At 38.2% G+C, this 26,363-nt stretch overlaps 1 protein-coding gene across 2 annotated transcripts; it reads left to right on the forward strand.

The window, feature by feature from the left end:
- Positions 1-3,277: 3,277 nt before the first annotated feature.
- On the forward strand, positions 3,278-20,944 carry LOC106649734 (potassium voltage-gated channel protein Shaw). 2 transcript variants are annotated; one of them, XM_014367322.2, is made up of 5 exons: positions 3,278-3,645; positions 8,052-8,525; positions 12,615-12,809; positions 14,968-15,979; positions 20,211-20,944. In XM_014367322.2, the coding sequence occupies exons 2-5, from the start codon at positions 8,199-8,201 to the stop codon at positions 20,279-20,281; spliced, it is 1,605 nt and encodes a 534-aa protein (XP_014222808.1). In that variant the 5' UTR covers positions 3,278-3,645; positions 8,052-8,198; the 3' UTR covers positions 20,282-20,944. The 2 variants fall into 2 exon arrangements, with proteins under 2 accessions (XP_014222808.1, XP_023317589.1); XM_023461821.1 differs by lacking the exon at positions 3,278-3,645 and adding an exon at positions 3,859-4,183.
- Positions 20,945-26,363: the final 5,419 nt, after the last annotated feature.

Below are 26,363 nucleotides of genomic sequence, written 5' to 3' on the forward strand. Positions count from 1 at the left end.
ACGGTAGATTCATTATTTTTCAAATAATCATTTTGTTTCATTCTATTTTCTTTTTTTTTCGTTGTATTTCACCTTCATAAATAAAAAATTAAAATATGTAAACAGTTCTAGTTTTATTCGTTGTTTGAACGCACTGAAATATTTTGACTAAATTTGTTGACGGGCAGCAATCAGTGCACGTATCTATCTTCTTTGCATTATGCGTTGGGTCAGTTGATAAAACAATTTTTCAATGTTATCGAATATTAGAATAAACTGTTAGAATATGAGAATAAATGCAAGACTTAAAACTGGTTTATCACTGTTTTATACATGCAATGGATTATTTGGATATTCAAGCACGATATTTCGATCGGATTATTTCCATGGAATTTGATACCGTTTTTAGATGATTGATAACTATTACCAATAAAAAGAAAATTAAGGAGCTCTAACTCGATGAGTATGAGGAAAGCGGGTTTTCGCTGCTTCTATTATTTTACTATTATTATTGTTATTATTATTATTGTTATCATAGATTTTATATGTTTATTCTGGCATATTTTTCATGTATTGCGTGGCATGCGCTTCTCGATTATATTTTTACAAATATTGACATTGCTTTTATGATTGTCTGGTAGTATGATGGCGTGGACAAGAATTTAGTAAAAGCAATCCTGTGATCGAAGAAATAAATTCATTTTTTATGACAAAGAAAATGAAATTCTAAAAGTTCACATTACATTCCCATAATCGTGAGTTGTGAGCGATCAAGTTTTTTACTGCGCATAAAAATATTGAATAAAATCAGCCCCACTTCCTCGTGAAAAGAGTTTAAAAAATGTGTTACATAGTAAATTGCAACCATGATGATGCTATTGGAATTTAGGATGAACCACGAGAGTGATAGTTGAACAAGTAGGCGAGTAGCCCTTATACTTTTGCCTAGCTATTGGAAATTCTATCGTCGAATTGCGTCATCAACTGCTAAAGTACTGGTCAGAAATATGTCTCGTAGTTTAGCGGCCTTAAGGCGTTTCATTCCTCTCGATAGTAAACCACAGTAACCTTGAATCTATTGTTTTTTTTTTTTTGATTCTCTAGTTTGAATTTATATTTAAATAAATATATAAATTAATTTGCAAAATGAGCCGGCAATCATATTGATTGTCGTTTCATTTTTCACGCTGCAATTACGACTTCTCGCAATTATGTCAGCGGAATGACTGTTAAATCGATGTAGTTGAGCTAAAAATGTTATTAAACCCACTTAATTTCATCGTGCGTGTTGCATCGATACATTTTCTAAGAATTAAGTAATAAATTTTTAAAAAGTCACTTCATTTAGGCAAAAATAATTACAAAGCAAAAGCTCGTTTATTAATTAAAAAAAAATCAAGTAGAAATCTCAAAAAACGGGTTAAAAAATGTTGATTAGTATTCCATTTAAATAAATTTTAATGACAGCAAATATAAAAATTAAAATTTAATAATTACAACGTTTTCAAGTTTAAGACGTATAAGCTGGATTGAAACAACTGTCCATTATAAAAATGGTACAAATTATTAGTATCAGAAGATCATTGGCTTTTGAAAATGAAAAATTGCATATATTTTTCAAAACGAGTTTTGAAAATTCGACAAAAATTCAAAGACGATAATGATATGCACACTTTTAGATATGAATTTACACGATAACAGGCGCAAGCGCCCCAACTCATCGACCCAGCAAAAGTCTCTTATTATTCGACGTTTCCTCAAGGGAAAAATCTGTCGTGCATGGCCTACTATTCTAACCATACACTCATATGTATGCACTTTTTTGGTTTTTAAAATTCATTTCGATCTACTTACACTGCTTTCATTTCACGGGCAGTGAAATGAAAAATAAAATGTATAATAATTTTGAATTTTACTTGCAAACGTTAAATTTAAAAAGTTTTATATATATGTTTTCCACGCAAATCTGAGCTTTAGTTTTTTACAACTATTATCATGCCATTTAGAGTTTCGTACTGGCCCTCGCGTGACATTTATAAGACTCACCTCTATAATTATATATACTTATGAATTTATCGAAACATCAATCAATTTCCATTTTTTAATATTCAGAATATACCGAAGTTAAGGCAAAATTGAAATCTTTGATCTTTATGGTTTATGGTTTGAACTAAATATTTTCCTTATGATTCATCTGAAGCATTTTAAAAAAGTGCTTCATTGAGATATTTATTTCCACAAATCAGAATGAAACGTTAATTTTTACTTTAGCATTTTCTTAATTAATTTTTGTCACAAAATGTTATGCCTACATTCAGAACAGCTAGAAACTCGGGTGAAATTATGTTAACTTTCTACCTATCATGTTTTTCTTTTTAGTATTGTTGAATTCTCATTTATCAATGAATCAGTTGATAAATTGTTGTAATTATTAAATACTTGCTCAAATATTTACATTTCATGTAATTTAGTATTAAATAATTTATCATTTTAAAACTAGGTCTAAAAATTTCAAATGGTTTCCCGAGTAAGTAAGTACACGAAGTAAATCAAAATTTGTTTAAAAATAATTATTAGAGCGTATTTACAGACTATAGTAAGCATTGAAAACAATTAGAAATCAGCTATGTACGTTATGAAAAAATGCTGAAAATAATGTTAAATAATTCAAGTGACGTTCAAGAGGTACGTTTCATTCATTACAAATTTATTAAGCATGCAGCGAGCTTGTAAGATGAAAAACATCATAGTTGGACTGGAAATGCGAATTTTCATGATGAATGTAGAAAATGTTTTTATGGCACAGAGACGTGTCTGCGTCGTATGGCAGAAACAGACGAAGAAAGGACAACATAGAGCCGAGTAAAGCTGAATGGCGTCAGAATAAAGCTTGGGAGACTATAAGATCGACGCGGCGCTCGGGTTGCCACGATGAAAGCGAGAGGGTGGTCGGGGTTGCGCCGAACGCCGAGTGATAGCGGATAAAGATAGTAAAGTTCGCGGTGTGTGTGTGTGCGTGTGTAGCGCGCGCGAGCGCCTATGTTGGTTTCTAGTGTGTGCACTGTGCACTGTGTGTGCAGTCAGTTGTTCAGCGGTGCGCTGCCACTACAACTATATGTGTTGCAGAGGGTCCAGCGCATGCGCATGACCCTCCAAGGGGTCAGGCAGTCGAACCGAGCCAAGCCGAGCGAGCGCTGAAGCATCAGCAGCATCTAGCAGCATCAGTGGCGGACAGTTAGTGCTGAAACGCCGTCGTGTCGCCTAGGTCCATTCTAGAGACGATAAAGTCGCGCGAAAGTCGAACGCGCGCGCGGGTCCAGAAAAGTGCCGATCGCGCGTGCGACAGAGTTGCTTGCCAAAGGCACGGGTGATTACGAGATGGGCAGCGAATGCCAGTGCGTCCTTTGCCAGTAAAGTAAGTGAAGTGTGCTTCGAGCAGTGATATCAATCGGCGATATCGTTCAAGAGTTCGTTTCGTCGCTTTTTCGCACGGCGACGTTGATCGAAACACATTCGTCAGAATAGGAGTAATGGCAATGCAGGAGTAGTTTCTGCATCGAGCATGCCGGTTCAGCCGACACTGACAACATGAACCGGCAGCTGTGCAAGCTCACAAGGGATGCCGTCAGCGGGCTTTTACTCTTGGTCGAGATAGGCTTCAACACGGTGGGTTCGACGACCGTCTTTCCGACTACTCAACCATTTGCCACTTTGTGGCACATTCGTGGCATGAATTTTGTAATGCGCTGCTTTGTCTGGGTGTCAGCGGTAGCAGCAGCAAAGCGCGTAGGCGCACTTTTTTCACTGCACACCTGTGCTGTTCGGCTCGCGGACTGATAGAGAAAGTCGATTTGTCGATTCATATTGTCGGCTCGTCGCTCTGCAAGCTCCCATTCTACTTCATCCTCATACATGAATAATGTTACGCTCTCTGCACGCTCGCGTCAAGGAGTTGCTTCGAGGCGGCTACGACGAGCGGCATACTGCCTCTGTAATGACGCTTTGTCCTACTCCACTTAGCATTTGTCGTGCTCTAGGCAAGTGTGCATACATAACAGTGGAACTAGCGACTCGTCCACTTACACTTGGATCGAATTTACGGTCTCGCAAGACTTTTCAAGACGACAAACCAGCTACCACCCACACGAACTTCGCTCCAGCCGTTGCAATGGGGTGCTTGACCGAGCTGCGTATATAGAAGCCGGTATTGATCACGCTTGAAACATTGCACTGGCAACTATATAATAGCACTATATAATAGTAATCAAAAAAATCAGTCTCTTTATACCGCTTAACAGCCGTGGCTGAAGCTTCGACTTCGATAGCATTTGGCCTATACGCACCTCGCTCTTCGATATCAATATAATCCTTGCAACCGTCAAAATGTCAATGGACATGCTTCATTTTCATTTGTCACCGACCTAAATTCATGCCTTTACGTATGAATCGCTCGTCAAATATGTATGGCAATAATGTTTTCATGTGCAGCCACTGCAACTCTCTTGTAACTCTTTGTTACTCGATGTAGCTAGACTTCTTTGTCTTTTCCTGCACCAGACCCTTTTCTCTTCTTTTTCTTTTTTTAGTCCCAAGTTATATCAAGAGTTTTACGTTCTAACTTGTGTTCGAGCTTTTCATTCCCAGCAAGACTCTTGGAATTTTTTTATTAGTTTTAATAAAAATATTCTAGTGCTCAGTTTTACATGAGTTTTTTCACTCGGAAAATATAAACACGTTTTACAACTCAAATATTGTAAATTCGATCGCGTTAGTAAATGCTCGTTGGAATATTCAAGCACGCCTTTATAAAATATGCCATTATATGATGAAATGACCGCATGCGCATTAATATTATATAAAAATGAGTTCAACATTCTCTTGAATATTTTATTCAAGAGACTAAAACTTTATCATAAATGCCTGTAGAATCAATAGTGAAACCTATGTCTAAAAGTGATTTGGGAAATCAGCTTCAATTATTTTATTGAATGATCTTGAATGGATTGAATCCTAAAAATTTCTCTTTTTTCATTCGCTTAGACTCAATCAGACTCATGGAGATTGCGAAGCTGGCGAAAAAAAAGTTTCAATCCCGTTTTCTGAGACTTCTGAATATTTCTCTAAAAAGTTATACGTCGACTTAAAGTATATAAAAATAAAAGTTACTGCATCAAAAAGCAGGATTGAAATTTTCATTCTTAGGCTTGCTTCGTCATTTCCTCGAGGTTTTGTGACAATGAATATTTTTAAAATGAAGTTTAAATAACACAGGTTAATTACTTAATTTGGAGTGAAGCACAAGGTCCATATTCTGTAAATATTCATAATTTCACCCTGTTTCTTTCTTATTATTACTATTAAGATAAATACATAGTTGAGTACTTAGAAAAATGACTGTATAGAAGATTTAGAAATATTAGAAACGGAAAAAATAATCTTTAGAAAATATGAAAGTTTTTTTATAGTTGGGTTGATTAAATTTTTCACATACTTTATTAAATAGACTATTTTAAATATTATCAACTTAAATACCATACATTCACAGCGTTAGTGATAAATTTGTTTACAAGAAAGTAATTTTTAATATCAAGTACCTATTAAACAAAAAAACTACGTAACATTTTTGTTCGGTAAATATAATTTATATATATGAGACGATAAGGACACGTCACTCGTATTAATTTCATTGCAAGCGTCCGACTTCTAGAGCTATATCCACTGAATATGAAACCGACGGGTTGTACTTTACTATCCTAGATTTCGATATGTGTAATGATTTTCGCAGCTGTTTCCGCGGGAGAATCAAGCTGAGGGGTACGTACCCAATATGGCTCGTGTTGGCCCGAGGTACAACACATATCTATAACGCCCTGTATATCAAGTGTCTTTTCTTATTGAACAAGTAACCTACATCAGGGGTATGAAGAGAAAACTGTGATGAAATATCAGATTAATTGAAATTCACCACATGTCAAACTATGCAATATAATACCTAAATATTTAAACGTATTTCAATTATTCATAAAAAAGCACTACCCTCTGAAACTTGATATTGATAACTTTAGAACTTGTTTGATGTAATAACAATATGACAAAGTCAGGCTAAAAAGTAATGGGATGGTCAGAAATGAGTTCAAAAAAGTACGTGACAAAAATGTCTGTCACAAATGGAACATTGTAAATTTTTTTGAAAAGTCATATGTGCACCCGTCTGAAAAACTGAAAACTAGTGTTATCTAAATTTAATATTATGCATCGCATTGGGCATTGAGTGATGAATAAAAGTGCATAAAAGGCGAAAACTGGAAAATTTTGTACTGCAAGATCTTATTTCATTATTTTATATCTGTAACAACGTCCAAACAAAATTACATTGTCATAGGCAATGGACACTTTTCTTTCAGAAATTAGGCAGTACATTTCTACTCTTAGTAATCGTGAAAAATGCATAAATAAAATTTCTTACATATTGTAACTGTAAATAGGCTTGCTATCGACATTGTTGTCATCATTGTTCTTTGCCCTCAATGTAAATCTTAACTTGAAATGAACACAGAACCAAAAGATGACCTGATTTCTATACTTCTCTCTTTCTTTTTCGTAGATATACCTGCTTGCGGGGACGTGTTCATATTGTGGTCGAGATATAATTTAAAAGCCAGTGTTTATTTTTTTCGATATTGCCCTAATTTTTCCTTCGAACACAGATACTTCCAAGGAAACAAAATCAACATTAACTGCTCTTTGTATAAAAAAGCTCAAAGACACACGAAAAAAAAAACGGAAGAAATATTTCAAACTTCAAAAACGAAACTTGCTAAGGGAATAATTTTACCTACTAAGCTTAGGTATTTTTCTTACATTTCATTGCTTTTAGTGCTTTTACTAAAACACGCAAAACCACTGAATTACAAAATTTTTATTTTTCCTCTCAACTATGTTAAATATGATAAGTCCCAAATTATCGAAATGCCTTCAATTATTATTTAGTTACTTTATGAATTAGCTGCTATACAAACAATTTTACAAAATTTTCAAATTCAAAGTTCCGTGTGAGCTCTTAAGCGATTAATTAATCGTTTTGATAATAACATATTGAATATACGTATGATATTATAGAAAAATTAATAGTGTTAATTAGAAGTAAGTAGCTAATTTTTAAAATGTCTTTGATCATTCAGAAAATGTATGATGCGATTAATTAATTGGTTATTCATTGTTTCGTAAGACCCCGAGCTTGAACTTTACTTACCCGATAACATTGATTAATTTCAATTTTTCTGAGAGGCAATTAAAGCCTTTCACGAGTGCTCTTCATTTCAGAAGTGTAGGTATCGATTTATTTCGCGCAAGAATATAAATAGTAGCTTAGTCAAATTTTATTAAGTACTCATAATATTTTGGGATAATAAAGAAACTATATCCGTCTTAATTAAATTTAACTTACACAAGGTGTAAAGAATAGCCACTTAATATTTATATTATGATGTTTAAAGAATCCATAAAATATCGCTTGGGTGAGTGTAACTTGTGAAAAGATATAACAAAAAAACTCTTTATCAAACTTTACGGCAATAGACGTATGCATAAGTGTATTTCAATACTGTAGAAATAAAAACGAACCAATAACAAAAGAATTGATTTTAATCAAAGATTCTGTAAAGATGAACATGTTTTCAACATCTAAATTGATTTCAAAATGAAATGTTTTTTAAAATTTATTTGGAACTCGTGTAAGAGCATTTTATTAGGCTCTACAAAAATTCTCCGAAAAAAAATCGAGAAAAATGATAAAATCTTGTATTGATTTTAACAACACCGTAACACTATGAATGTACTGGTATCAAATTTCTAATTTACTTGAACTATACTCGATCTATCAAATCGAAGTAATCAATACTTATAAAAGAATAATTCGATATTGTACAATGAAATACAAAGGTAAAATATGTTTATTGTTCAAAGTTGGGTGGTGAGTTGACGAAAACTTGATATTCCACAGAAAAACGAGAATTATAAAATATATCTGAACGATTGAACGAATAAAATTTAACGCATAGAATAATTTTCAGGGGCAGGTGGCGAGGCAAGCGAAGTCAAAAAAAGCGGTTGGTTCATGCATCAATGTTGTGTTGACAAGGGGCTTAACCGATCAGCAAGAGAAACGGTAGCAGAACCAGGCGCCGGTGCAACAGCAACAGCGGCAGCAAACTTAAAAGATGAATCTGCTAAACATTGATTCGGAAAATCGTGTCGTACTGAACGTCGGTGGGGTACGACACGAAACGTACAGGGCTACGTTGAAGAAAATTCCGGCTACCCGTCTGTCGCGTCTAACCGAGGCGCTGAGTAGCTACGATCCGGTCCTCAATGAGTATTTCTTCGACCGGCACCCGGGAGTCTTCGCCCAAGTGCTCAATTACTACCGAACTGGCAAGCTGCATTACCCCACCGACGTTTGCGGGCCGCTCTTCGAGGAAGAGCTCGACTTTTGGGGCCTCGACTCGAATCAGGTAGAGCCCTGCTGCTGGATGACTTACACTCAGGTACATGAGCTCATATTCCTTTTCTCTATACTTATTTGCTTGTCTTTGCGCGCGCTACGTCGCTGCTATGAATTGCATTAGCCCCGAAGCTACGCTAAGTAATTAAATTCAGCCCGAAGAGTTATTGCTATCCAAAGCATCTCGAGAGCTTATCTCCACACGAGCACACGCTGGATGACAGTGTACTTTACAAAAGCCCGACTTTCTGCGTCATCTGATGAGCGTCGCCTGCGCCATCGTCTTCGTCGTCTTCGTCGTTATAACAACGTTTATATCATTACGGAACGACCTATTAAGGCCGTCGAGTTTATGAAACGAATTCTTATGGATTCAACGAAACGCTCTTCGATAAAAAAAACGATGTATTTTAGACATAAATAAGCGAGACTTTCTTTATCAACTCGCTTCCCAATTACGGTTTGAAAATAATTTTACAAATAAAGTTGCGCTGCCTGTCAATTACTTCATTCCAGAATGGCACTGATTATTTTGTTCACATCGACGTGAAAATGATTTAACTATCTCTATCTTTTTACACTTATGAAGCGTATTTTAATTTGATCTTACTCTTGTTAGACATTTTAATCATCAGACGAGGTCCTAATTCGTTTTTTCATTACATGGCTTATCTTTCATTTCTCTACGCATACATTCATTATAGATAAATACTAACTTTTGCCATATTCCAAAATTGTCGCTGAAAACCAATAAAATTTTACAACGGCTGCTAGTAGGTACATGCGAAGAAAAAAATTAGATCAGGTATGTGAATTGATGAGCTTGTAATGCATAAGGTTTTTCATGAGGTGAAAGAAAAACTTGAAAAATCCATAATGGAAATTCAATTCTCTTTGAGAAAAGAAGTAGTAAGAAGAGAAAAGTTGAGCTAGTGCAGTCTGCGCTTCGATGGGACGAAAACTTACTTATCTAACGCAGAGTTATGCACACCACATACAGCCAAACATAAAGTGTGTAAGTTAGCATGAAGCAAACCTTTTTCGACACACATCGTAGATCTGAAAATTATTATGAGAGCGAATATATTTTTTTCGATTCATCTGTTCTTAGTTGTCTTTTCCGGATAATTGCAACGAGTCAAATGAGGAATTCATGAGTTTTAGTATACCTGTATATAATTTTTCTTCTCTATACTCAGCTCTACAATTAAAAATGCATCACTAATGATAATTTTGTAAGCTTTACTACTGAAGATCGATTATATGGGGCTTAAAATTTATGAATAATCGATAAACTTTCAGTAGCGCTAGCTTTAGTAAGCCTTGTAAATTTATAACTTCCATGAGCTTTATGAGCGTAGGTAAACGTGACTATGGAATAAATTAAATTAACTTTCTAGTTACACAAAACAAAGTCACGTAAATAAAAAATTGCATTTAAATACGGTTTCGTCCAAGTTTTTGTTACTCTTTGAATGGTACAATTATTTTTTCTTACTACCTAAATGGTAGCTTTTTACAGAATAGAATAACACAAAGACACTGGTAGGTTATATTTTGCTAAGTTAGCCTTTCGCGTTTGTTCAGCGAGCAAGCACTTCTCGCTCGCTAGCTCGCTTCTCTCCTCCCTTTTTCACTTCACGAATACAAGGAGTTGCGAGAGTACACATCGACTTTACAATAGCTTTGTTGCTCTTTAAAGCGTTATTAGAAGCTCTAGTCGTAGGCTACGTGTCCTCGTTGTTGCTAGTCCAATTGCTCATTTTCTAACTAGACTCGCACACTGTAACGTCCTTACATCCGAATTCACATTTTTCTCCGCACCGCAGTTTATACGCAAGAATCTTCATTTGAATTAAGATGGACCCCGAGGCCCGTTCTGCTTTTACATTTGCGCGGTAAACGTTAATAGCCATCGGCCGCTATTTGCTTGCCGATACACATGTCTAATTTAATGAAAATAATTTTAAATTCACTGAGCCGTTTAATTGGCGCATAATTCACATGAATATAATAAAAATTTTGATTAAACATCAACTCGCTACTCGAGTACAAAGTCGCGAATCTATTACTCTTGGGTATATAACTCATCGTAGTGCATTAGGTGCAAGTAATTAAGTTATGTTAGCTCTCTGATGTAGCTTTATAGGATTTTATTTACGTATCCTTTACTATCAAATTTACCTGACAATTACACTAATTTTAAGCAAGACATCTGGAAACCGAGTTTTTGAAAAGAATACGAAAAGATTTTTAAGTAAATTTAGAATGTATCCGGTTATAATTTACGGATTTAAAGGGATAAAAACTAGACCAAAGAAAAAAAGGCTTTATACTTATTATTACCAGGCTAAAGTAAGAGTAAAGTCAATATTTAAGCTTGAAAAAATATATAAAACTGAAAAGTTCCTATTTAAAGTTTATAATGTTGTTTTTCATCTTAGAGAAATCTAAACTTTTTTATAAACTTAAAATATTTTGAGTTAATACAATTATCGTCATCGTAAGATGATAAAATCCCCTCAAATAAACGTTGGCAATAACTTTAGCTTTTTCAAAGTTGAGTAATGTTTTTTATACTCTTAATTACATAAACTTTGAACGCTTCATCGCGTCAACTGCGCACTTTGATACAGTGCACTATTTTCTTTCCTATTTTTCTCTTTTTCGTATTTAATCGTCAGGCATACTATTCAGTTTACTCTTTCCGTAACCATTGGTCATTCAACAAATAGTTCGACAATGTTATAGAATCTGTACAAATGTTTACTCCATAACACGTAATTAAAGAGATGCCATACGATATTCATCAAACACAACTCAGGTTCGAAAAATTTGGAACTCTTGAAACTAATATTTATTTTTATTGATATACACGCTCAAAGTTTTCATTCTAAGAAAAATCAATGTGGTATACTTTCATAGGAATTTCTTTCACGCTCAATTTATTAAAAATTACATCAGGTCTGTTCTCTATTGAGATACCTTACTACACGAGTCAAGTAGGTCTAGTCAATAATTATTTTGTGTCACAGCTTCAATTTTCCTTATTCATTTACACTATGTCCCATGAAGAAATACAACCTCGAATGAAATGTAGAACTAGGCTCCTCAAATATTGTATTATAGTTTCGAATTTCAGCTGAGTCTGTACATAGTAATGTAAGTAACTTCTAATCAATAGTTATTTCCTTTTTATTTTCCCTTTATTTTGTTGACTTCTTTTTAGTCAACTATTTCACGTGTTCTCTAATTAAAATTCATGTACATAAATCAAGATATATTTATTCCGCAATTCGAAATTTTAGTTTTACTTGGAGGAATTTCAACACAATTATACTTTTTTAATATCTTTTAATTGTATCTAATGATTTTTTCTTGACCACTGAGAAAATAAGTATTAAAAACATAAGTGACTTTCGATCCAAGTTTTTACTACTCATTTTTAAACTTGAACTAAATGAAAAAACTTTTTACCGCTAAAAATCACTTTTTATTAAGTTTGGCCATAAATATTCGTTTAATTAAGAAGCACTATACGTACTTGAGAAGGACTTATTCGTTGAATATTTCATTTTTTGTCTAATTACGAGTAAAAATGTTAAGTATCATCGATATAATACTGTTATAAGTTCTTTTCAAAAGTACGCCTAATACATTAATAGAAATATGTCACAGCTCAAGATTTAACTCAATGCCTTTTTAATTTTAGAATAGCATTTGCCCTAGATTAATTCGTGAAAATGACAAAAACCAGAAATTACTCGTAGTGTTGGATGTAAATGATGTTAGATCATTACAGAGCATACATACAATCATGATTATATAATTTTTTCTTGGTTTTATAACTTGCGACAACATCGATCAATATATAATTTGCAACGCGCAATTGCATCAACTTCATTAGGTCCTAACATTTTTAAAAATATTAAATTTTACAAGTTATTCCTCAGAGAGTGCGCCAAGTTAAAATTAAAACAAATAAAGAATTAGTTTATTTTTTATAAATGAAAATAGAAGAATAAAGTTATTTTAGATTGGTATACTTAGATTAATAATAAATGCTTTTGAATTAATAAAAATCAACTAATTATGAAAATGGATAAAAATCGGATTATTAATGCAAGCGCAGCATCGAGACACACAAGAGACATTGACCGTCTTGGACAGGCTGGATCTGGACACGGAGAAGCCGAGTGATGAAGAAATTGCTCGCAAATTTGGATTCGAGGAAGCGTACTACAAGAATCGGCTGACTCGATGGCAGAAGCTCAAGCCGAAAATGTGGTCCCTTTTCGATGAACCTTACTCCTCAACTCCTGCTAAGGTCTGTATCGATCATCCTAAACGAGTGCAAAACCTGTCAACTACTAATATCACCATTGAATAATATCAAAATTATCATAAAAAAATTTTGATAAATTAAAAATATGTTTATACTTGAATAAAAGCTCTCCTCTGTATATAATGTATGCATCTCAATAGTTGATTTGCTCGAACAGAGGCACGGTATCGTAATTATAAATTTTTCGTTAAAAATTAAAAATTTTAATATTTGTATAGATTATATCAATGTTATTTATCTAATTATCGTAGATTTTTAAAATTTATTTGTTTACTTAGTTATTTTCTACCTCATTAATAGATAATTTTAATAATATTTATCGTATCATTCTCAATTTTTCATATAGTTAAAATAAGATGTATCGTCTTTAAATCAAAAACTTTTTATCTATTGAATGAGTGTAAATTTTAATTTTTTATGTAGTTTTATTAAATTTTATATATATTTTACGTAACTAATAATTAACTGAGTCAAACTGCAATATCTAGCGAAATTTGATAAAACGTCAACTTTATTCAAACTCACATTGATAATAGAATACGTTAGATTTACGAGAAAACGAGTACTATTATTTTAAACAATCAAATCATTTTAAATATTGCATCATTTATAGTTTACAATTTTGTCTTAAATTTATTTTAAATTGTTTGCACAAAAATTTGTTCGCAATAAGCATTGAAACAAGATGTAAAAAAATTCATGTAGATATATTTCGTATGCTTGAATTTTTTTCCCAAATGAAACAATCGATTCATTAATTTTTTCTGAGTAACAGAAATTTGTAACAAAGGCTAGAAAAGATAGTATTTTAAATAAAGTAGCTTCTAAAAATGATTGAAAAGGTCTCTATAGCAAGTAAAACTAACTTAAAACCGGCACTTTTTTTAATTGCACAAAACGTTGAGTTTAAAATAGTAGTATAAAAATTCTCTATCAATTAGAACAAATTGATGGATCGTGTACAAACTTGAACCACATTGCAGTCATTCATATATTTATGCAACTACAAAAATCATTCGTGAATTTTGTTTGTGTAATTTGCTATATTTCACTATAGAATAAGTAACCTTACATGCATAAGAACAATACAAACACACACAACATACAAAACATTTGTAAACTCTCTATAGGGCACTCATGAAAATGCCATAGCAAAGCTCACTGTGATTCCGAGTAAATGTGCTGTATAGCGCCTTCAGTTTAAACGTGGGCATTCGCATTAGTATATTCTCGCCTACACACATACATATCCATGTAATTTGTTATTGATCATAAAGTTTTTTGCAGCAGGCGGCAAAAAAGCAAACTTTGAGCATAATATAATAAAAAATAAAACATAGGTGAGAGCGAGAGAGGAGTCGTTGAACACGAAAAGCTATATAGTAAATTGCGTACTGGTAAACGCAAGTGCGCCGTTTTTCCGCGCTCAACTTTTGTTTGTCTCTCGTTCTCTTAGTACTTTCGTTCGGGTTTTAATCTGCTACTGTTAGAATTGCAAGACTAGCGTAAAATGAGTTGTTCCCGTGTTTTGCCTGTGCATCAATAATAACAATCGTACATTAGTTGATACAAACAAAGCCTCTACTACGCTGCTGTCACAATTCCAGTAGTAGCAAAATTTAACTCGAACGGGTGCACATATGTAATAAATATTCAACACGATCATATGCACATGCAATGGCATTCACCCACGCACACGAACGTAGATGTCATAGTTTGATTATAAAAAAACATACTCACACGCACACACGAAACGTAGATTCGCTTTATGAATGCTTCTAGTTCGATCGCACGTCTACGCGAACCTGCAACATGCATATTGCTTTTACCTATATATTATACACACGGACAAGAACACGCATATTTATTCACGTGTGCGACACGAAAATAAAAGAACACGAGTCACACGGGCACAAGCATTGGTATGAGTTAACAGTCGCACGAGAGGGGGTAGCCATTATCCTGATTCGCAAGCAGCATCGATCGGCTCGAAAAAAGCTCTCGAAACTCGAGAGAGAGAGAGAGCGAATCGAGAGGATGCCTAAAGTACGCCCTGTCGTGCCACTGAGGCTAGGCCAAGAGTCCGCGAGAGGCTGGAGTGGATCCGATTTAAAAGGGACCACTGGGTTTGTGCTCGCAGGTCGTCGGGGTCATCTCGGTGTTCTTCATCTGCGTGAGCATCATGTCGTTCTGCCTGAAGACCCACCCGGACATGCGGGTGCCGGTGATCGCCGACAAGTCCTCGCAGCCGAGCAACAACGGCACGGACTCGTGGCACTTTGACCGGACGCTGACCAACGCCCACGACGCATTCTTCTACATCGAGTGCCTGTGCAACTTCTGGTTCAGCATCGAGTTCCTCTGCAGGATCACGGCCAGCCCGAATTTGCTGCAGTTCATCAAGAGCTCGGTCAACATCATCGACATGATAGCCACGATGAGCTTCTACATCGACCTGGCGCTGCAGCGCTTCGCCTCGCACCTCGAGAACGCCGACATCCTCGAGTTCTTCAGCATCATCAGGATCATGAGACTGTTCAAGTTGACGCGACATTCGAGTGGCCTTAAAATCCTCATCCAAACGTTCCGGGCCTCGGCCAAGGAGCTGACGCTCCTCGTGTTCTTCCTCATCCTCGGCATCGTCATCTTCGCGAGTCTGGTCTATTACGCAGAGCGCATCCAGTACAATCCGAAAAACGACTTCAAGAGCATACCGCTCGGTTTATGGTGGGCCCTGGTCACGATGACCACGGTCGGTTACGGCGACATGGTTCCCAAAACCTACATCGGCATGTTTGTCGGCGCATTGTGCGCCCTGGCTGGTGTGCTCACGATCGCCCTGCCGGTGCCCGTGATCGTCAGCAACTTTGCGATGTATTACAGTCACACGCAGGCGCGAGCCAAGCTCCCGAAGAAGAGACGCCGAGTCCTCCCGGTGGAGCAACCTCGGGTACCTCGACCGCCCGGCCAGCCACCGGTGCCCGGCTCAGGCGGCATGGGCCCCGGAACCGGCCCGCCCGGCGGCCACGGCCCCGGATCGGCCGGTTTCGGCGGCCCCCCGGCCGCCCAGCCTGGCGCGCTTCCCCTCCGCAATCAGCGGACCAACGCCATGAAGCCCAATCACCCCAAGGACCCATTTGCTTCCAAGACGGGTAAGTCGTTTCTCGTATCCTACAACTTTACAACGTTTATTATAATACCCATTACAACACCTTATCCAGCTCTATTGACATTAAACGTCTTCGGCCTATATCAGTTTAATTAGACATGATATAGACTTTTTTTAGTATAAATCATGGCTTTATTTTATTTATTAGTTTTGCTTCATCCAATCATATCTCTTGTTTTTCTTACTTACGTACGTAGAAAAAGGGGACCCGGTTTAACGATCTCTCTTCGGGACAAGGCTCAGCGCTACTGCAACTGATATGACTGCTGAGCAAAAAAATAATACAAGTACAATGTGCTCGATCAACATGGAATAGGTTTTAATACTGCTCGAATAGCGGGATGGTACGAAAAGTATAAACATTACCAAACGATACTTTTATCGTCCAACACTTGCACTGATACGAGTGTACCTTCATTATTGCAATTGAAATAGCCAACAAATATTCACTTTGACACAAAGCATACTGAGACTGAATCTTTATTTTCAAATTACTTGAAATTTATGACAAAAAGCTGGAATTCATCTGTTTTTAATAAAACTTTAAAACCTTTCGAAAGTATTTTTGAAAATTAAAATGTGTATTTAGGTATTTTAAAACCCTTAACACAAAAAGGATTCGAAATATTTATCATTGAAATAAAATATTTTCTAATGAAAGGTGTAATGCAGAGGTCATATGGTATTCTGAATAGTACTGACTAGTTTTTTATTTCTAATTTTTTGTATTGATAGTTTTAAATATAACTTGCATGCAAGAGATTTCAAGTGCTTTGAAAACTGAAGATCAGTCTTATCCACGAATGAAAAATATATGTAAATATACGTCTTTATATCCCTGAAATTTACAATCGTCTAATCAAGTTAAAAAATTAATCAATTGAATTGATTGCATTTCGGCATTGAAACAAACAAATGGCACAAATAATTCGATTATGAATTCTACTTACACTAATTTTATGTTTCATTAGATTTTTTGCTGACATACCGAAACTGTACTTTACTTTCTACAAAAATTGCAATGACCTTCAGTTTTTATCATAACTTCGCCCTGTACTCTTGTAAATAAACACTATAAAAACGATAGCTCCATTACAATTCTATTAACTCATAATTTAATTTGATAACTGTTTTAAATGCAAAATAGAGTAAAATTTCATAAAATTTATTTTGAATTTGACAAGTTCGTTTTTATACTACGGTTCCCACTTGAATTATTAATTATTACTTGCGGTTATAATATGCTAGAGGGGTGTTTGTTAAGAATGAAATAACTTTTTCATATGTACTACCTGTCGTATCAATTGTCGTATCAAGATATATCGAAGCAATTAACAACAAAATAAAAACTAATTAACTGACTGTCTATTATACGAATTATTAAATTCGTACAACATTTTATACATCATTTTATTGATTTGTGAAGTAGCAAATTGTAAACAGATTTTTTACACACTTTAAACGAGTGAATCATGTGAGTTTCTCGGGAACAAACTTCTATAGAGCAACATCCTGAAAACTTTTTTTGAGACTTTCTTTAAAAAAGGCAAACTATGAAAACTTCTTTTCATATTTTCTCCGTTTTCCAATCCTTCACAAGAGAGCAAAGGTTACAGAGTATATCCTTTTGTGAGTGGAAAGCGTATACCGGCAGAAAAATACAGCTCTCTTTATGCCTTGTAAGTCGTTCACACACATAAATATGTGTGTAGAATACTTTTTATTCATATTATTTGTGAGAACCTATTTTTTCTTCACGAAGGCGTAATTAATATAAGCTTATCGATTTCATAGTAAAAAGAGTATTTATTGATTTATCCAATTGAACTAGGCAATTGCTATTTTTACAGCTAACTATAATACAAAAAATTGAATATGTTGTATTGCACGCTTGGCAAATGAACATTTTTTTTATGGAGAAATATTCTCGAACGCTGTAAACTAGGTTGCCAAATTAATTTCGAAACTATATTCGACGCGCGAAGGCGGCTCTCAATATGTGCGAGGAAAATTCTTGATCCGTAACGTACACTGTGCCTAACGCTCGTTGATACAATTTGTAAATGGCTTATTGCAACTTAGCAATTTAGCCTGGTAGTCGAATCGATCGTATATTTCGCGATGAGCAATCGCTGCAGCAGCTGCGCTAAAAGCAAAACGTAAATAATCACTTCGTCAAAGTAGCAGCTTTGCTCGGATAAAATGCTGAAAATAGCTCGCGCTCAAGAGCTACTTTTGCGCGTGCAGCTTGTCTCGAGCTACGAGAGCCACTCATGAGTCAGACAAAACTCACTCGAAATAAAAATTTTAAATGACATTGATAGCACAATGATGTAGTCATAAGTATGCTCTATCTTACTGCGTAAATCTTTTAGCGAAAAAAATATGCCCTTTGTGTCAGAAACTGTACTATCTTTAGCTTCTTTTGCCAAAATGATCTGATTTATATCCATGATTACGTCCTTTCGCCAAAATGTTGTTTCGAAGATTGAGTAATTTATTATTTTATTCGAGCACAAATTGATAAAGATTTTCTGATGATGATATCATAATTTACATAAATATTTTTCGAACTTATTTATAATTAAATTCTAATAAATTCTAATATTTATACAATTTTTAATGACATTTTTGCTTTGTTCAACTATATAAGGAACATTTGTAATCGTATAAAACTTCATTCCATAATTTCATCCATAAATTTTATTGGTCAAGTAATTTCAGTTTGTCTTGTAGAATGGCTGAACTTACCATGACTTTTTCTACTTAAAATTGGTAGCAGCTGCAGCAGTAATTGCTGCAATACTTTTCAGTCACGTTTTTTTTATTATGAAGTTCTTTGTACTAAATTGAATGTTGCCATAATAATATGTCCTGTTTTCATTTCATATATACGATAAAGAAGCAACTATTTGACCTTAGCAATGAATATTTTCACGAATCTGTTTACTGTTTGCGATGAGAATTTTCATAATCTTCGTCCTCGACCAAAATAGAACTGTCGATATTTTTGTCATACAATCTTCGTTTTCTTCTGCTTTCAACATCGGTGCTGCTTGGGTCCAAATCAGATTTCTTTTGATTTCGATTCGCACACACAGCTTTAGTCCAGTATGGCCGATGTCGCCAAAAGATAATCAAAGCCTCTTCCAAATGATCTTGTCGGATAGGACGATTAGGCATGACGTTTTTGGCTCAGCAAAGTTACCATTGCTCTGCTATGTGTGCTAAAGAATGACGATAGCCTGCCAGCTTATTTCGATCTGCAAAAATATAATATATATTCTACATAATTTCACTGAATTCCTGAACACGTATATTTTATGCTTCTTTTTGTTTGAAATTATTGGAAGTGTTCTGTGAAAAAAAATTTTATTCGCATTGAAGTTGAGTTCATTTCATGTATGTCACGAGTCCATTAATCTTTGCAAATTCTTCAATAATGTTCTGTGGATTTTTCCACAATTAGTAATATATCAAGCATGACGTTCATCACGAGAGTCGACTTATCACTGCTAATCTATTGAAGGGCAAACACAGTTAATGGATATCCGTTTAGCTGAAATTGAACATTGTCATAAAATTTTCATTTGCAGATCCGACTTTGCAAGCGAATCTAGGAGGTGAGAAAATTCTCCCTAAATTCCAAGGTAATACGGACTTTTTTGTTGTTGCTATTTTTGAGCGATTAAGCAGCTAGCGATGCAGACAGTGGCTTGCATAGGTAGATTTCTAACAGCTACGAATTTTTGCCGTTTTTTGTAAAATCTTTTTGTCGCATCGTTTTGCGTAATGCGCCCTTCGAGCCCTCGGTGTGCTCGTGAGCTTGCGAGGACTGTATATATATACCTTGTATCATTAACAGCATTAGCACACTCACACTTTTGATGCCAAGCGCACGATGTACATAAACGGGCGGCTAACAGCAGCAACGTTGTACGCGTACACCCATACACACACACGCAATATTCATGAATATAATATATATACGTGTATAGGGCAAGTGCAGGCACGCACGCGCACATGCACTCGCAGTCCGCACACGGAGAGCAGTGAACTGTTGAGCACAGAGAGAATAAAACACAAGCATACTGTGAATAAATCCTCAGTCTCTGCGCCTCTGCCTGGCGTGGAGAGCGAGCTTTTTATCGCAGAGAGCAGCTGGCAGCCAATATATGCTAATGGGCAATTTTCTGTCTTGTTTTCTTTTGCAGATAAGGATCGCAAAGGTACAAATGTGCGAACCAACGGGACCAAGGCATCCGCTGTCAACGACATGGCCTAACGACGCCATTGCAAATTACGCGCGCTCGGCACGCAACTCGCTGCTCTGCGCCGGCTCAAAAGCTCGAGAGGTCGCAATCTCGCGAGCGAGACTAGCCCGTGGCAGTGGACGCGCACACGTCAAAGAAGCAATGGACTATTACTGCACACCTAAAGCGATATGCCGCGCAAAGAAGGGCCGTGCAGCCAGCCACACACTCTCGGGCCACCTCTCGGCCCTCTCTCGGCCCTCTCTCGGCATTCGGCGCCCAGTATTTATACGTATGTAAGACTGTGAATATATGTATTAAATGCGCCCCGACGCGGCCGCTCAAAGCTCCTGACTCAGCGGCTGACAATCTTTAAGTTTGTATATGGAAAAAGCTCGAAAGCGTGAGGTAGCTGATGCTCCGTTTAATAGTATGTATAAAAACAAACGTTGACTGAGACGGGACATGCAGCTACAGCGCCAGTTTTGCGAGGACGACGACGAGAGATCTTATATTCTAGCTATTACGCACTTGAAAAATAATGATCACATTTATAAAAAGTATATGCATATATAAATAATATATATTTGATTATTATAAGGAAAAATGACTAGGAGAGTCGAACAAGTAGTAGAGAAGGAGTGCCGAAGATTAGGAAGAAGAAGAGCAGAAGGAAACGGGGGGCCAAAAGAGAGAAAGAGAGCTAAGAAGGCCGAAGGAGCAGAAAGAGGGTAAGAGAGAAGGAGAGAGAGAGAGAGAGACATAGCGCTTACATACAAGTAAATGGGGGCGCAGGAGAGCAATGGGGGTGAGTGGCGAGTCGAGGTCGCGCAACGAGAGCCGGTGCCACCAGCAAACATATCTATGTGGCTCGTAACCCAAGCTCTCTCGCGGCCTCTATCTATATGTACGAGCGTGTCGACCTTTACTTTTGGCGCGCACACTCCCACCTTGCATTCTCTCTCTCTCTCTCTTTCTCTTCTACCCTCTTTCTGCTCCCTTTCTCGTTGCATCGCTTCCTTCTACTCTTCTTCGCACTCTTACACCCGCTTGACCTTCTATTTCTATATAAGCTAAGATTAATGTCCTTATCATGCGTACAGACGATTCTTCTCGCTCATTAAATTCATATAAATTTTTCGCCACTAGCTATATGGCTTTAGCGAGCTATCTCGGCGTCACGTCGGCATATAAGCGCGCGACGGAGGCCAAGCAAGCAAGAGCGATCCGAGCCGAGCCCCCATACACACAATCCTTATCGGATCTTTCGTTTACACGGGAAGGGGATCCGCATCGTCTCGCACATTTTCTGATTTCACACTTGCAAGCTCGTACAGAGTCGATTTTTCCAGCTACGATTCGTGCCACGCTCGAACATACAGCTTGGGAGCTACGCTTCGATAGCTGTAGGCCTAACATAGGGTATATAGACAGGGTCAGGAGGCAGCCTATACACTACGAGCTGCTGTACGTATGCATGGGCTACACATGTGTGCGCGGCGCGCTTTATATTATGTAGACCGGGCGACGCGGATGCAGAAGACTGCTGCGCCCTGCGTCACGGTGTAGCCGCAGTGCGCGCGGAGCAGGCGCGCTCCCGACCCGACTCCCGTCCCCCGCGAGTCCCCCGCGCGCCACCCGCCAACCCCCGTGTGCCAACAACCACAGCACCGACTGCTGTTGCTGCTGCTGCTGCTTCTGCCACCGCCGCCGCTGCTGCACTGCTTCGTGCCTTGCCTGCCCCGGCGGCCGCCGGCCTCTTTTTCTCCCTCCGTGAACTCACTCGCTACGCGTGCTTCTATATATCGAATAGGCGTTTGTATTTTCTATATACTCTCGCGTGCGCACATTCACACACAAACACACACACACACACACACACACACACACACACCATGGCATGCGATGTAGGCTGTGTGTACGCGTGCGCGCGTGTATACGTGTGCACATGAAACGAGCCTCAGTCACCCGAGCAGGCCGTATATATCGTATATATATTCGCGATACTGGCGTGAAGCTACGCTCGCGAAATACGTGCACCTGGTCGCTCGATACAAATTTAATCTGAGCGAAAAAAATTTTCCACGGCGCGCCTGTGAAATCTTGTTTTCGCTCCTGTTCCGGCTGTATCTCTGCAGGCGAGCTCTCGACATTCTGTGCGTTCTGCTGCCAGCGCGCGCCGAGCTTTTTCATCCCTTTAAACATTTTTCATCCGACGCCGACGCTCCCGAGTAACCCCCCGGCCTCTAATCGCGCAGCCCTCGCCATTCAATTTTTTTCCTTCTTCTTCTTCTTCTTCTTCTTCTGCTTCTTTTTTATATTCTCGTCAGCCGCCGAGATCTGACTTGTGTACATATATGTACATAAATATAAAAAATACACGCCGAGGGAGAAGCCGACAGCGTCGATTATCATTTATTCAATAGCTATAGGTATAGGAGTCGAGCTATTTATAAGACTGGAACACGTCTGCGTCATCATTTCGGACTCGAAAAAGGAAATCTCTCGTCCCAACACATTTGCCCAGTAACTCGGATTTCGGATAACAGGAAGATTAATTTTTTGTCGCGCGCGCGAGCTCGTCGCACGTAGGACGAGAAAAAGAATAATAGTTGGCGCGCTGGAATAAGGACGAAGCGTACCGAGCGCTCCTTATATCGACGATTGAGTCGTCCGATTGCGCGCGCACCACTTCTCGCTCCGGGCCAAGAAACGTGCAATATTTCAGCACGAATATGAATTAAGCATAAATTAAGCGAGTAGAGGGAGGCTAAGGAGAGAAGCTCACGCTACGTACACCTACATTATACCAGTTCGTTTCATGCCTGCTCGAGCTCCGTATTCGAGTTAAGTAGCCTGCATAAGGTACTGTAGTACTCGGGCCTCAACGCTGCTACTGCTGCTGTTCTACAGTTCAGTTCTTGACGAAAAGCAAAAGCAAAAAAACAACAAAAAAAACACGTATCTCCAGCGCATGGACCATTATTTAGCAAGCATTACTCGCATAGTTTGCGCACCTGTGCTCTTACTCGCGCTCTCGAGCATAATACCTTTGGGACCAATCAATAGCTCATTTATCATTCTTGCTGGGATATTTGCTCTTTCGCATCTGCGCTACAGCCTCCGACAACTGCGAGCGAGCGACTCATTTTCCCCCGCAAGCTAGTCCTTCGACCGAATGGGATGGAAAAAAAAAGAAAAAAAAGGCAAAAAAAAAGAAGAAAAAATAGGCCGGCCTCGTTCTACCGCGCTGAGTCGAGTTATTCGCTGCCTCAGCCACCACTGCTGCTATACGCTTTGCGCCCGTATTTGTTTTCAATGGAACATTTGTTAAATAAATTCGATGCATCGCGCGGCAAGGATATTTTCATCGAGAGCTTTTTGATTTATCGAGCACGATATTACGGGCGCTCTATAGCGGTGCGCCGCTCGTATACGTTAAATATACGAGAGAAGGCTGCAGAGAGAAAATACAGAGCGGCGCATTGTGCCCGCGCGCTCGGCTAAGCACGCGATCATGAGCTCGATACTTTTGTTACGGCCGCGGGTGATTAAATTGCATTATGCGTATGGCAGCCTGCTTATGCGCAAATGAAACTGTCAAGCCCAAAGTTACGTATACTATAACCTGCTGTACATGCGAGGCCATCCTTGACTCTTTGCTACTGCTACTACTACCACTACTACTACTACTACTACTTTATCGGGTTGTTGCTTCAGAGATGAGAAAGCCAGAGTTGGATGTTGCAGTGTAGATGAGGATCTCTCCCGGCGCGCATCAAGTATGTTCGAAGCGAGCGTTTTTCACTTTATCGCAGTTTCTGTATCGCAATTGATCCGAGGCTGGAGAAAAAAAGCTCGTAAATCGATTGGAGCTGCCTCGACACGAGCTCGCAAATCCTTGACTGATCGTCCAATGACATCTCAAAGGAGCGTGACGCACGAGAGGGAGAGAGAGAGGAGATACAGGAGAAAACGTCCTGGCTTCCTGGCAAAATAATCTCTGCACGTATACACAAGACAGCTTCAGTCTGCTACGCATTTTTTCAGCTCCCAAAGCTTTTCCTGCTTTCCAACTAAGAGGGGAAAAAAAATATTCCAGCAATGTTTCGCTCATATCGTCTGCATAAAGCTGCTATATATATGCGGGTATGCACGGGCGCTCATTACTCTTTCTCTCTTTCTCTCTTCCGCTACGCTCGAAATACCAGATGAAACGACACGCTCGACGCAGGGCACACAACAGCGGCGCACAGAGGTCACGAATGCGCGCGCGGCTAGCTGATTCTTTCGATCTGCGCGCCCTTTTGTGTCAGTTTTAATTGGCTGAACTTGCACGCCCTAAGCTACCTTTCACTTTTGCCGACCGAGTGCTCTCTCTCTCACTCTTTTTCTCTATCTCTTTCTGCGCGAAAAATTCCTTCTACACCCTGTGATCTGCACGCATTAGTAATGCTTGTAATTGAGCTTTTCAGTAATTCGTCGCTACACAAAATCTCGCGTACCAGAGCTACGAGCAACTTGCGAGTACTCTTTTCTTTTCGCGCTAGCAATTATTACGCCAATTGTGCATGTTTTTAACCCATTCGATTGACGGTGGCTCTCGACTTTCTTTTGTACTTTCGGCAAGTTAGCTGAAGCTTTTACCATGCATGTATGCCGCGGGCTTGAAATACTCGCAGCTCATTTTTTTCGTCTCTGTTGCACTTTTATCGTTACCGGCTTTGGTCCATTCCGCGCGTTGCCAGTGACTATGCGACGTGCTGCAGTCTTTTTTTGCGCCTGAGAACTGAAAAAGGAGAAATCTTTCGATTCGCTGACGTAAAATATGAACATTCCAAAAATGGGCCGTGGCGTGTCGGAGAGAAGAAAATAAAGCGTGTGTAGCTAGACCCGCCGACCGAGTGAACCTTGAAGAGAGACGGGAAATCGAAAATCCTTCAATTTTTTTCTCGATTTCCAAAATCTGGAGCATTGAGACTGATGAAGCTTTTTAAAATCTCACGCGTCCATTGCATTCTCGGCGATGCCAAAACCTTTACCGTCGCTTAGACTTTTTTTGGCGTCCCCCCTTTTTCTCATTGTAAAACTTTTGATCCCCGCATTTCTAAAAGACAGCAAAATCTATTTTTGCTACCAACTAAACATAGGTATAAATTTTTCTCTAATGCATTTGTGCTTTCGAGCGGTGTCGGTACAAGTATCCTCGTTCGAGAAAAATAACACGAGCCGTGTGCGGTTTAAACGGGGATGAATATATACACCGACTAGCTGGCTGGAAGCTGCAGTTGCGTCGCGCCGCCACCGGGTCACGCTCGAGCTACCCTTAGCTCGAGCAGACTAAAAGTGTTTGCGATGAGCATTTAGAGGCACAAAAACTGTATCCATAGCGTATCCATAGGCATAGTAGCGCCCGTAAAAGACTGCACAGCTGCCGAACGCCTCGTGCGAATTAAGTAGAGCGCGGTGTGGCGCGTGCAGCGATTCGGACAAATATTTGCTCGCTGAATTCAGGATGCAACGCCTCTCGACAATCGTGACATTTCTACTTTTTTTCCTTTGCTTACTCCCTCCTTCACTCGACAATAATATACTTGGCTGCCAGTTAGCGCGCGGATGGATTGATAAGTGCGCGTCCGCGTTGAATTCGATTCGCGTCCGGTTGTACACTCGCTCATCTCGCTCGCTTAAGCTTGGCCTTTTGTCGCGCGCAACTCATGCGCGCCATCGCTAATTGCAATATGTCAATAAATGATTTATCTTAATAATAAACATAATTTATCATACTTACACCGATCGCACGCTCGTCCAGGTACGCTCGCTTTTGTATTGTTATTATTGTTCGATGCTCGCATACGTTGCGCATATATACTCAAGAATTTAATTGAAAAACTTTCGTTCCATTAAGATCCAACGAACTGCTAAATTTATTTGAATTGATTATTCAAAGGAAATATTATACAAGTTGTGCTGCCGAGCTCTCTTCGTACATCACTACTCTAGTCGCGATTCTAGTCAGAAAAGATCAATTCAAGACATAAATATAATTTAATTTCTAAAGTAGAAAATCAACGTTTTTCATTTCATTCTTCTTTATATCGGTACAAAAAGCAA

This window comes from Trichogramma pretiosum, unplaced genomic scaffold (assembly GCF_000599845.2).
Source record: "Trichogramma pretiosum strain Unisexual culture from Peru unplaced genomic scaffold, Tpre_2.0 scaffold12, whole genome shotgun sequence".
Taxonomy (NCBI): domain Eukaryota; kingdom Metazoa; phylum Arthropoda; class Insecta; order Hymenoptera; family Trichogrammatidae; genus Trichogramma; species Trichogramma pretiosum.

Excerpts from the sequence above, each read along its gene's own strand:
- LOC106649734 (XM_014367322.2), top strand. The coding sequence starts at position 8,199 with ATGAATCTGCTAAACATTGATTCGGAAAATCGTGTCGTACTGAACGTC. Across the intron at positions 8,526-12,614 it reads GCTGGATGACTTACACTCAG|CATCGAGACACACAAGAGAC; the intron begins GTACATGAGCTC and ends ATGCAAGCGCAG. Across the intron at positions 12,810-14,967 it reads ACTCCTCAACTCCTGCTAAG|GTCGTCGGGGTCATCTCGGT; the intron begins GTCTGTATCGAT and ends TTGTGCTCGCAG.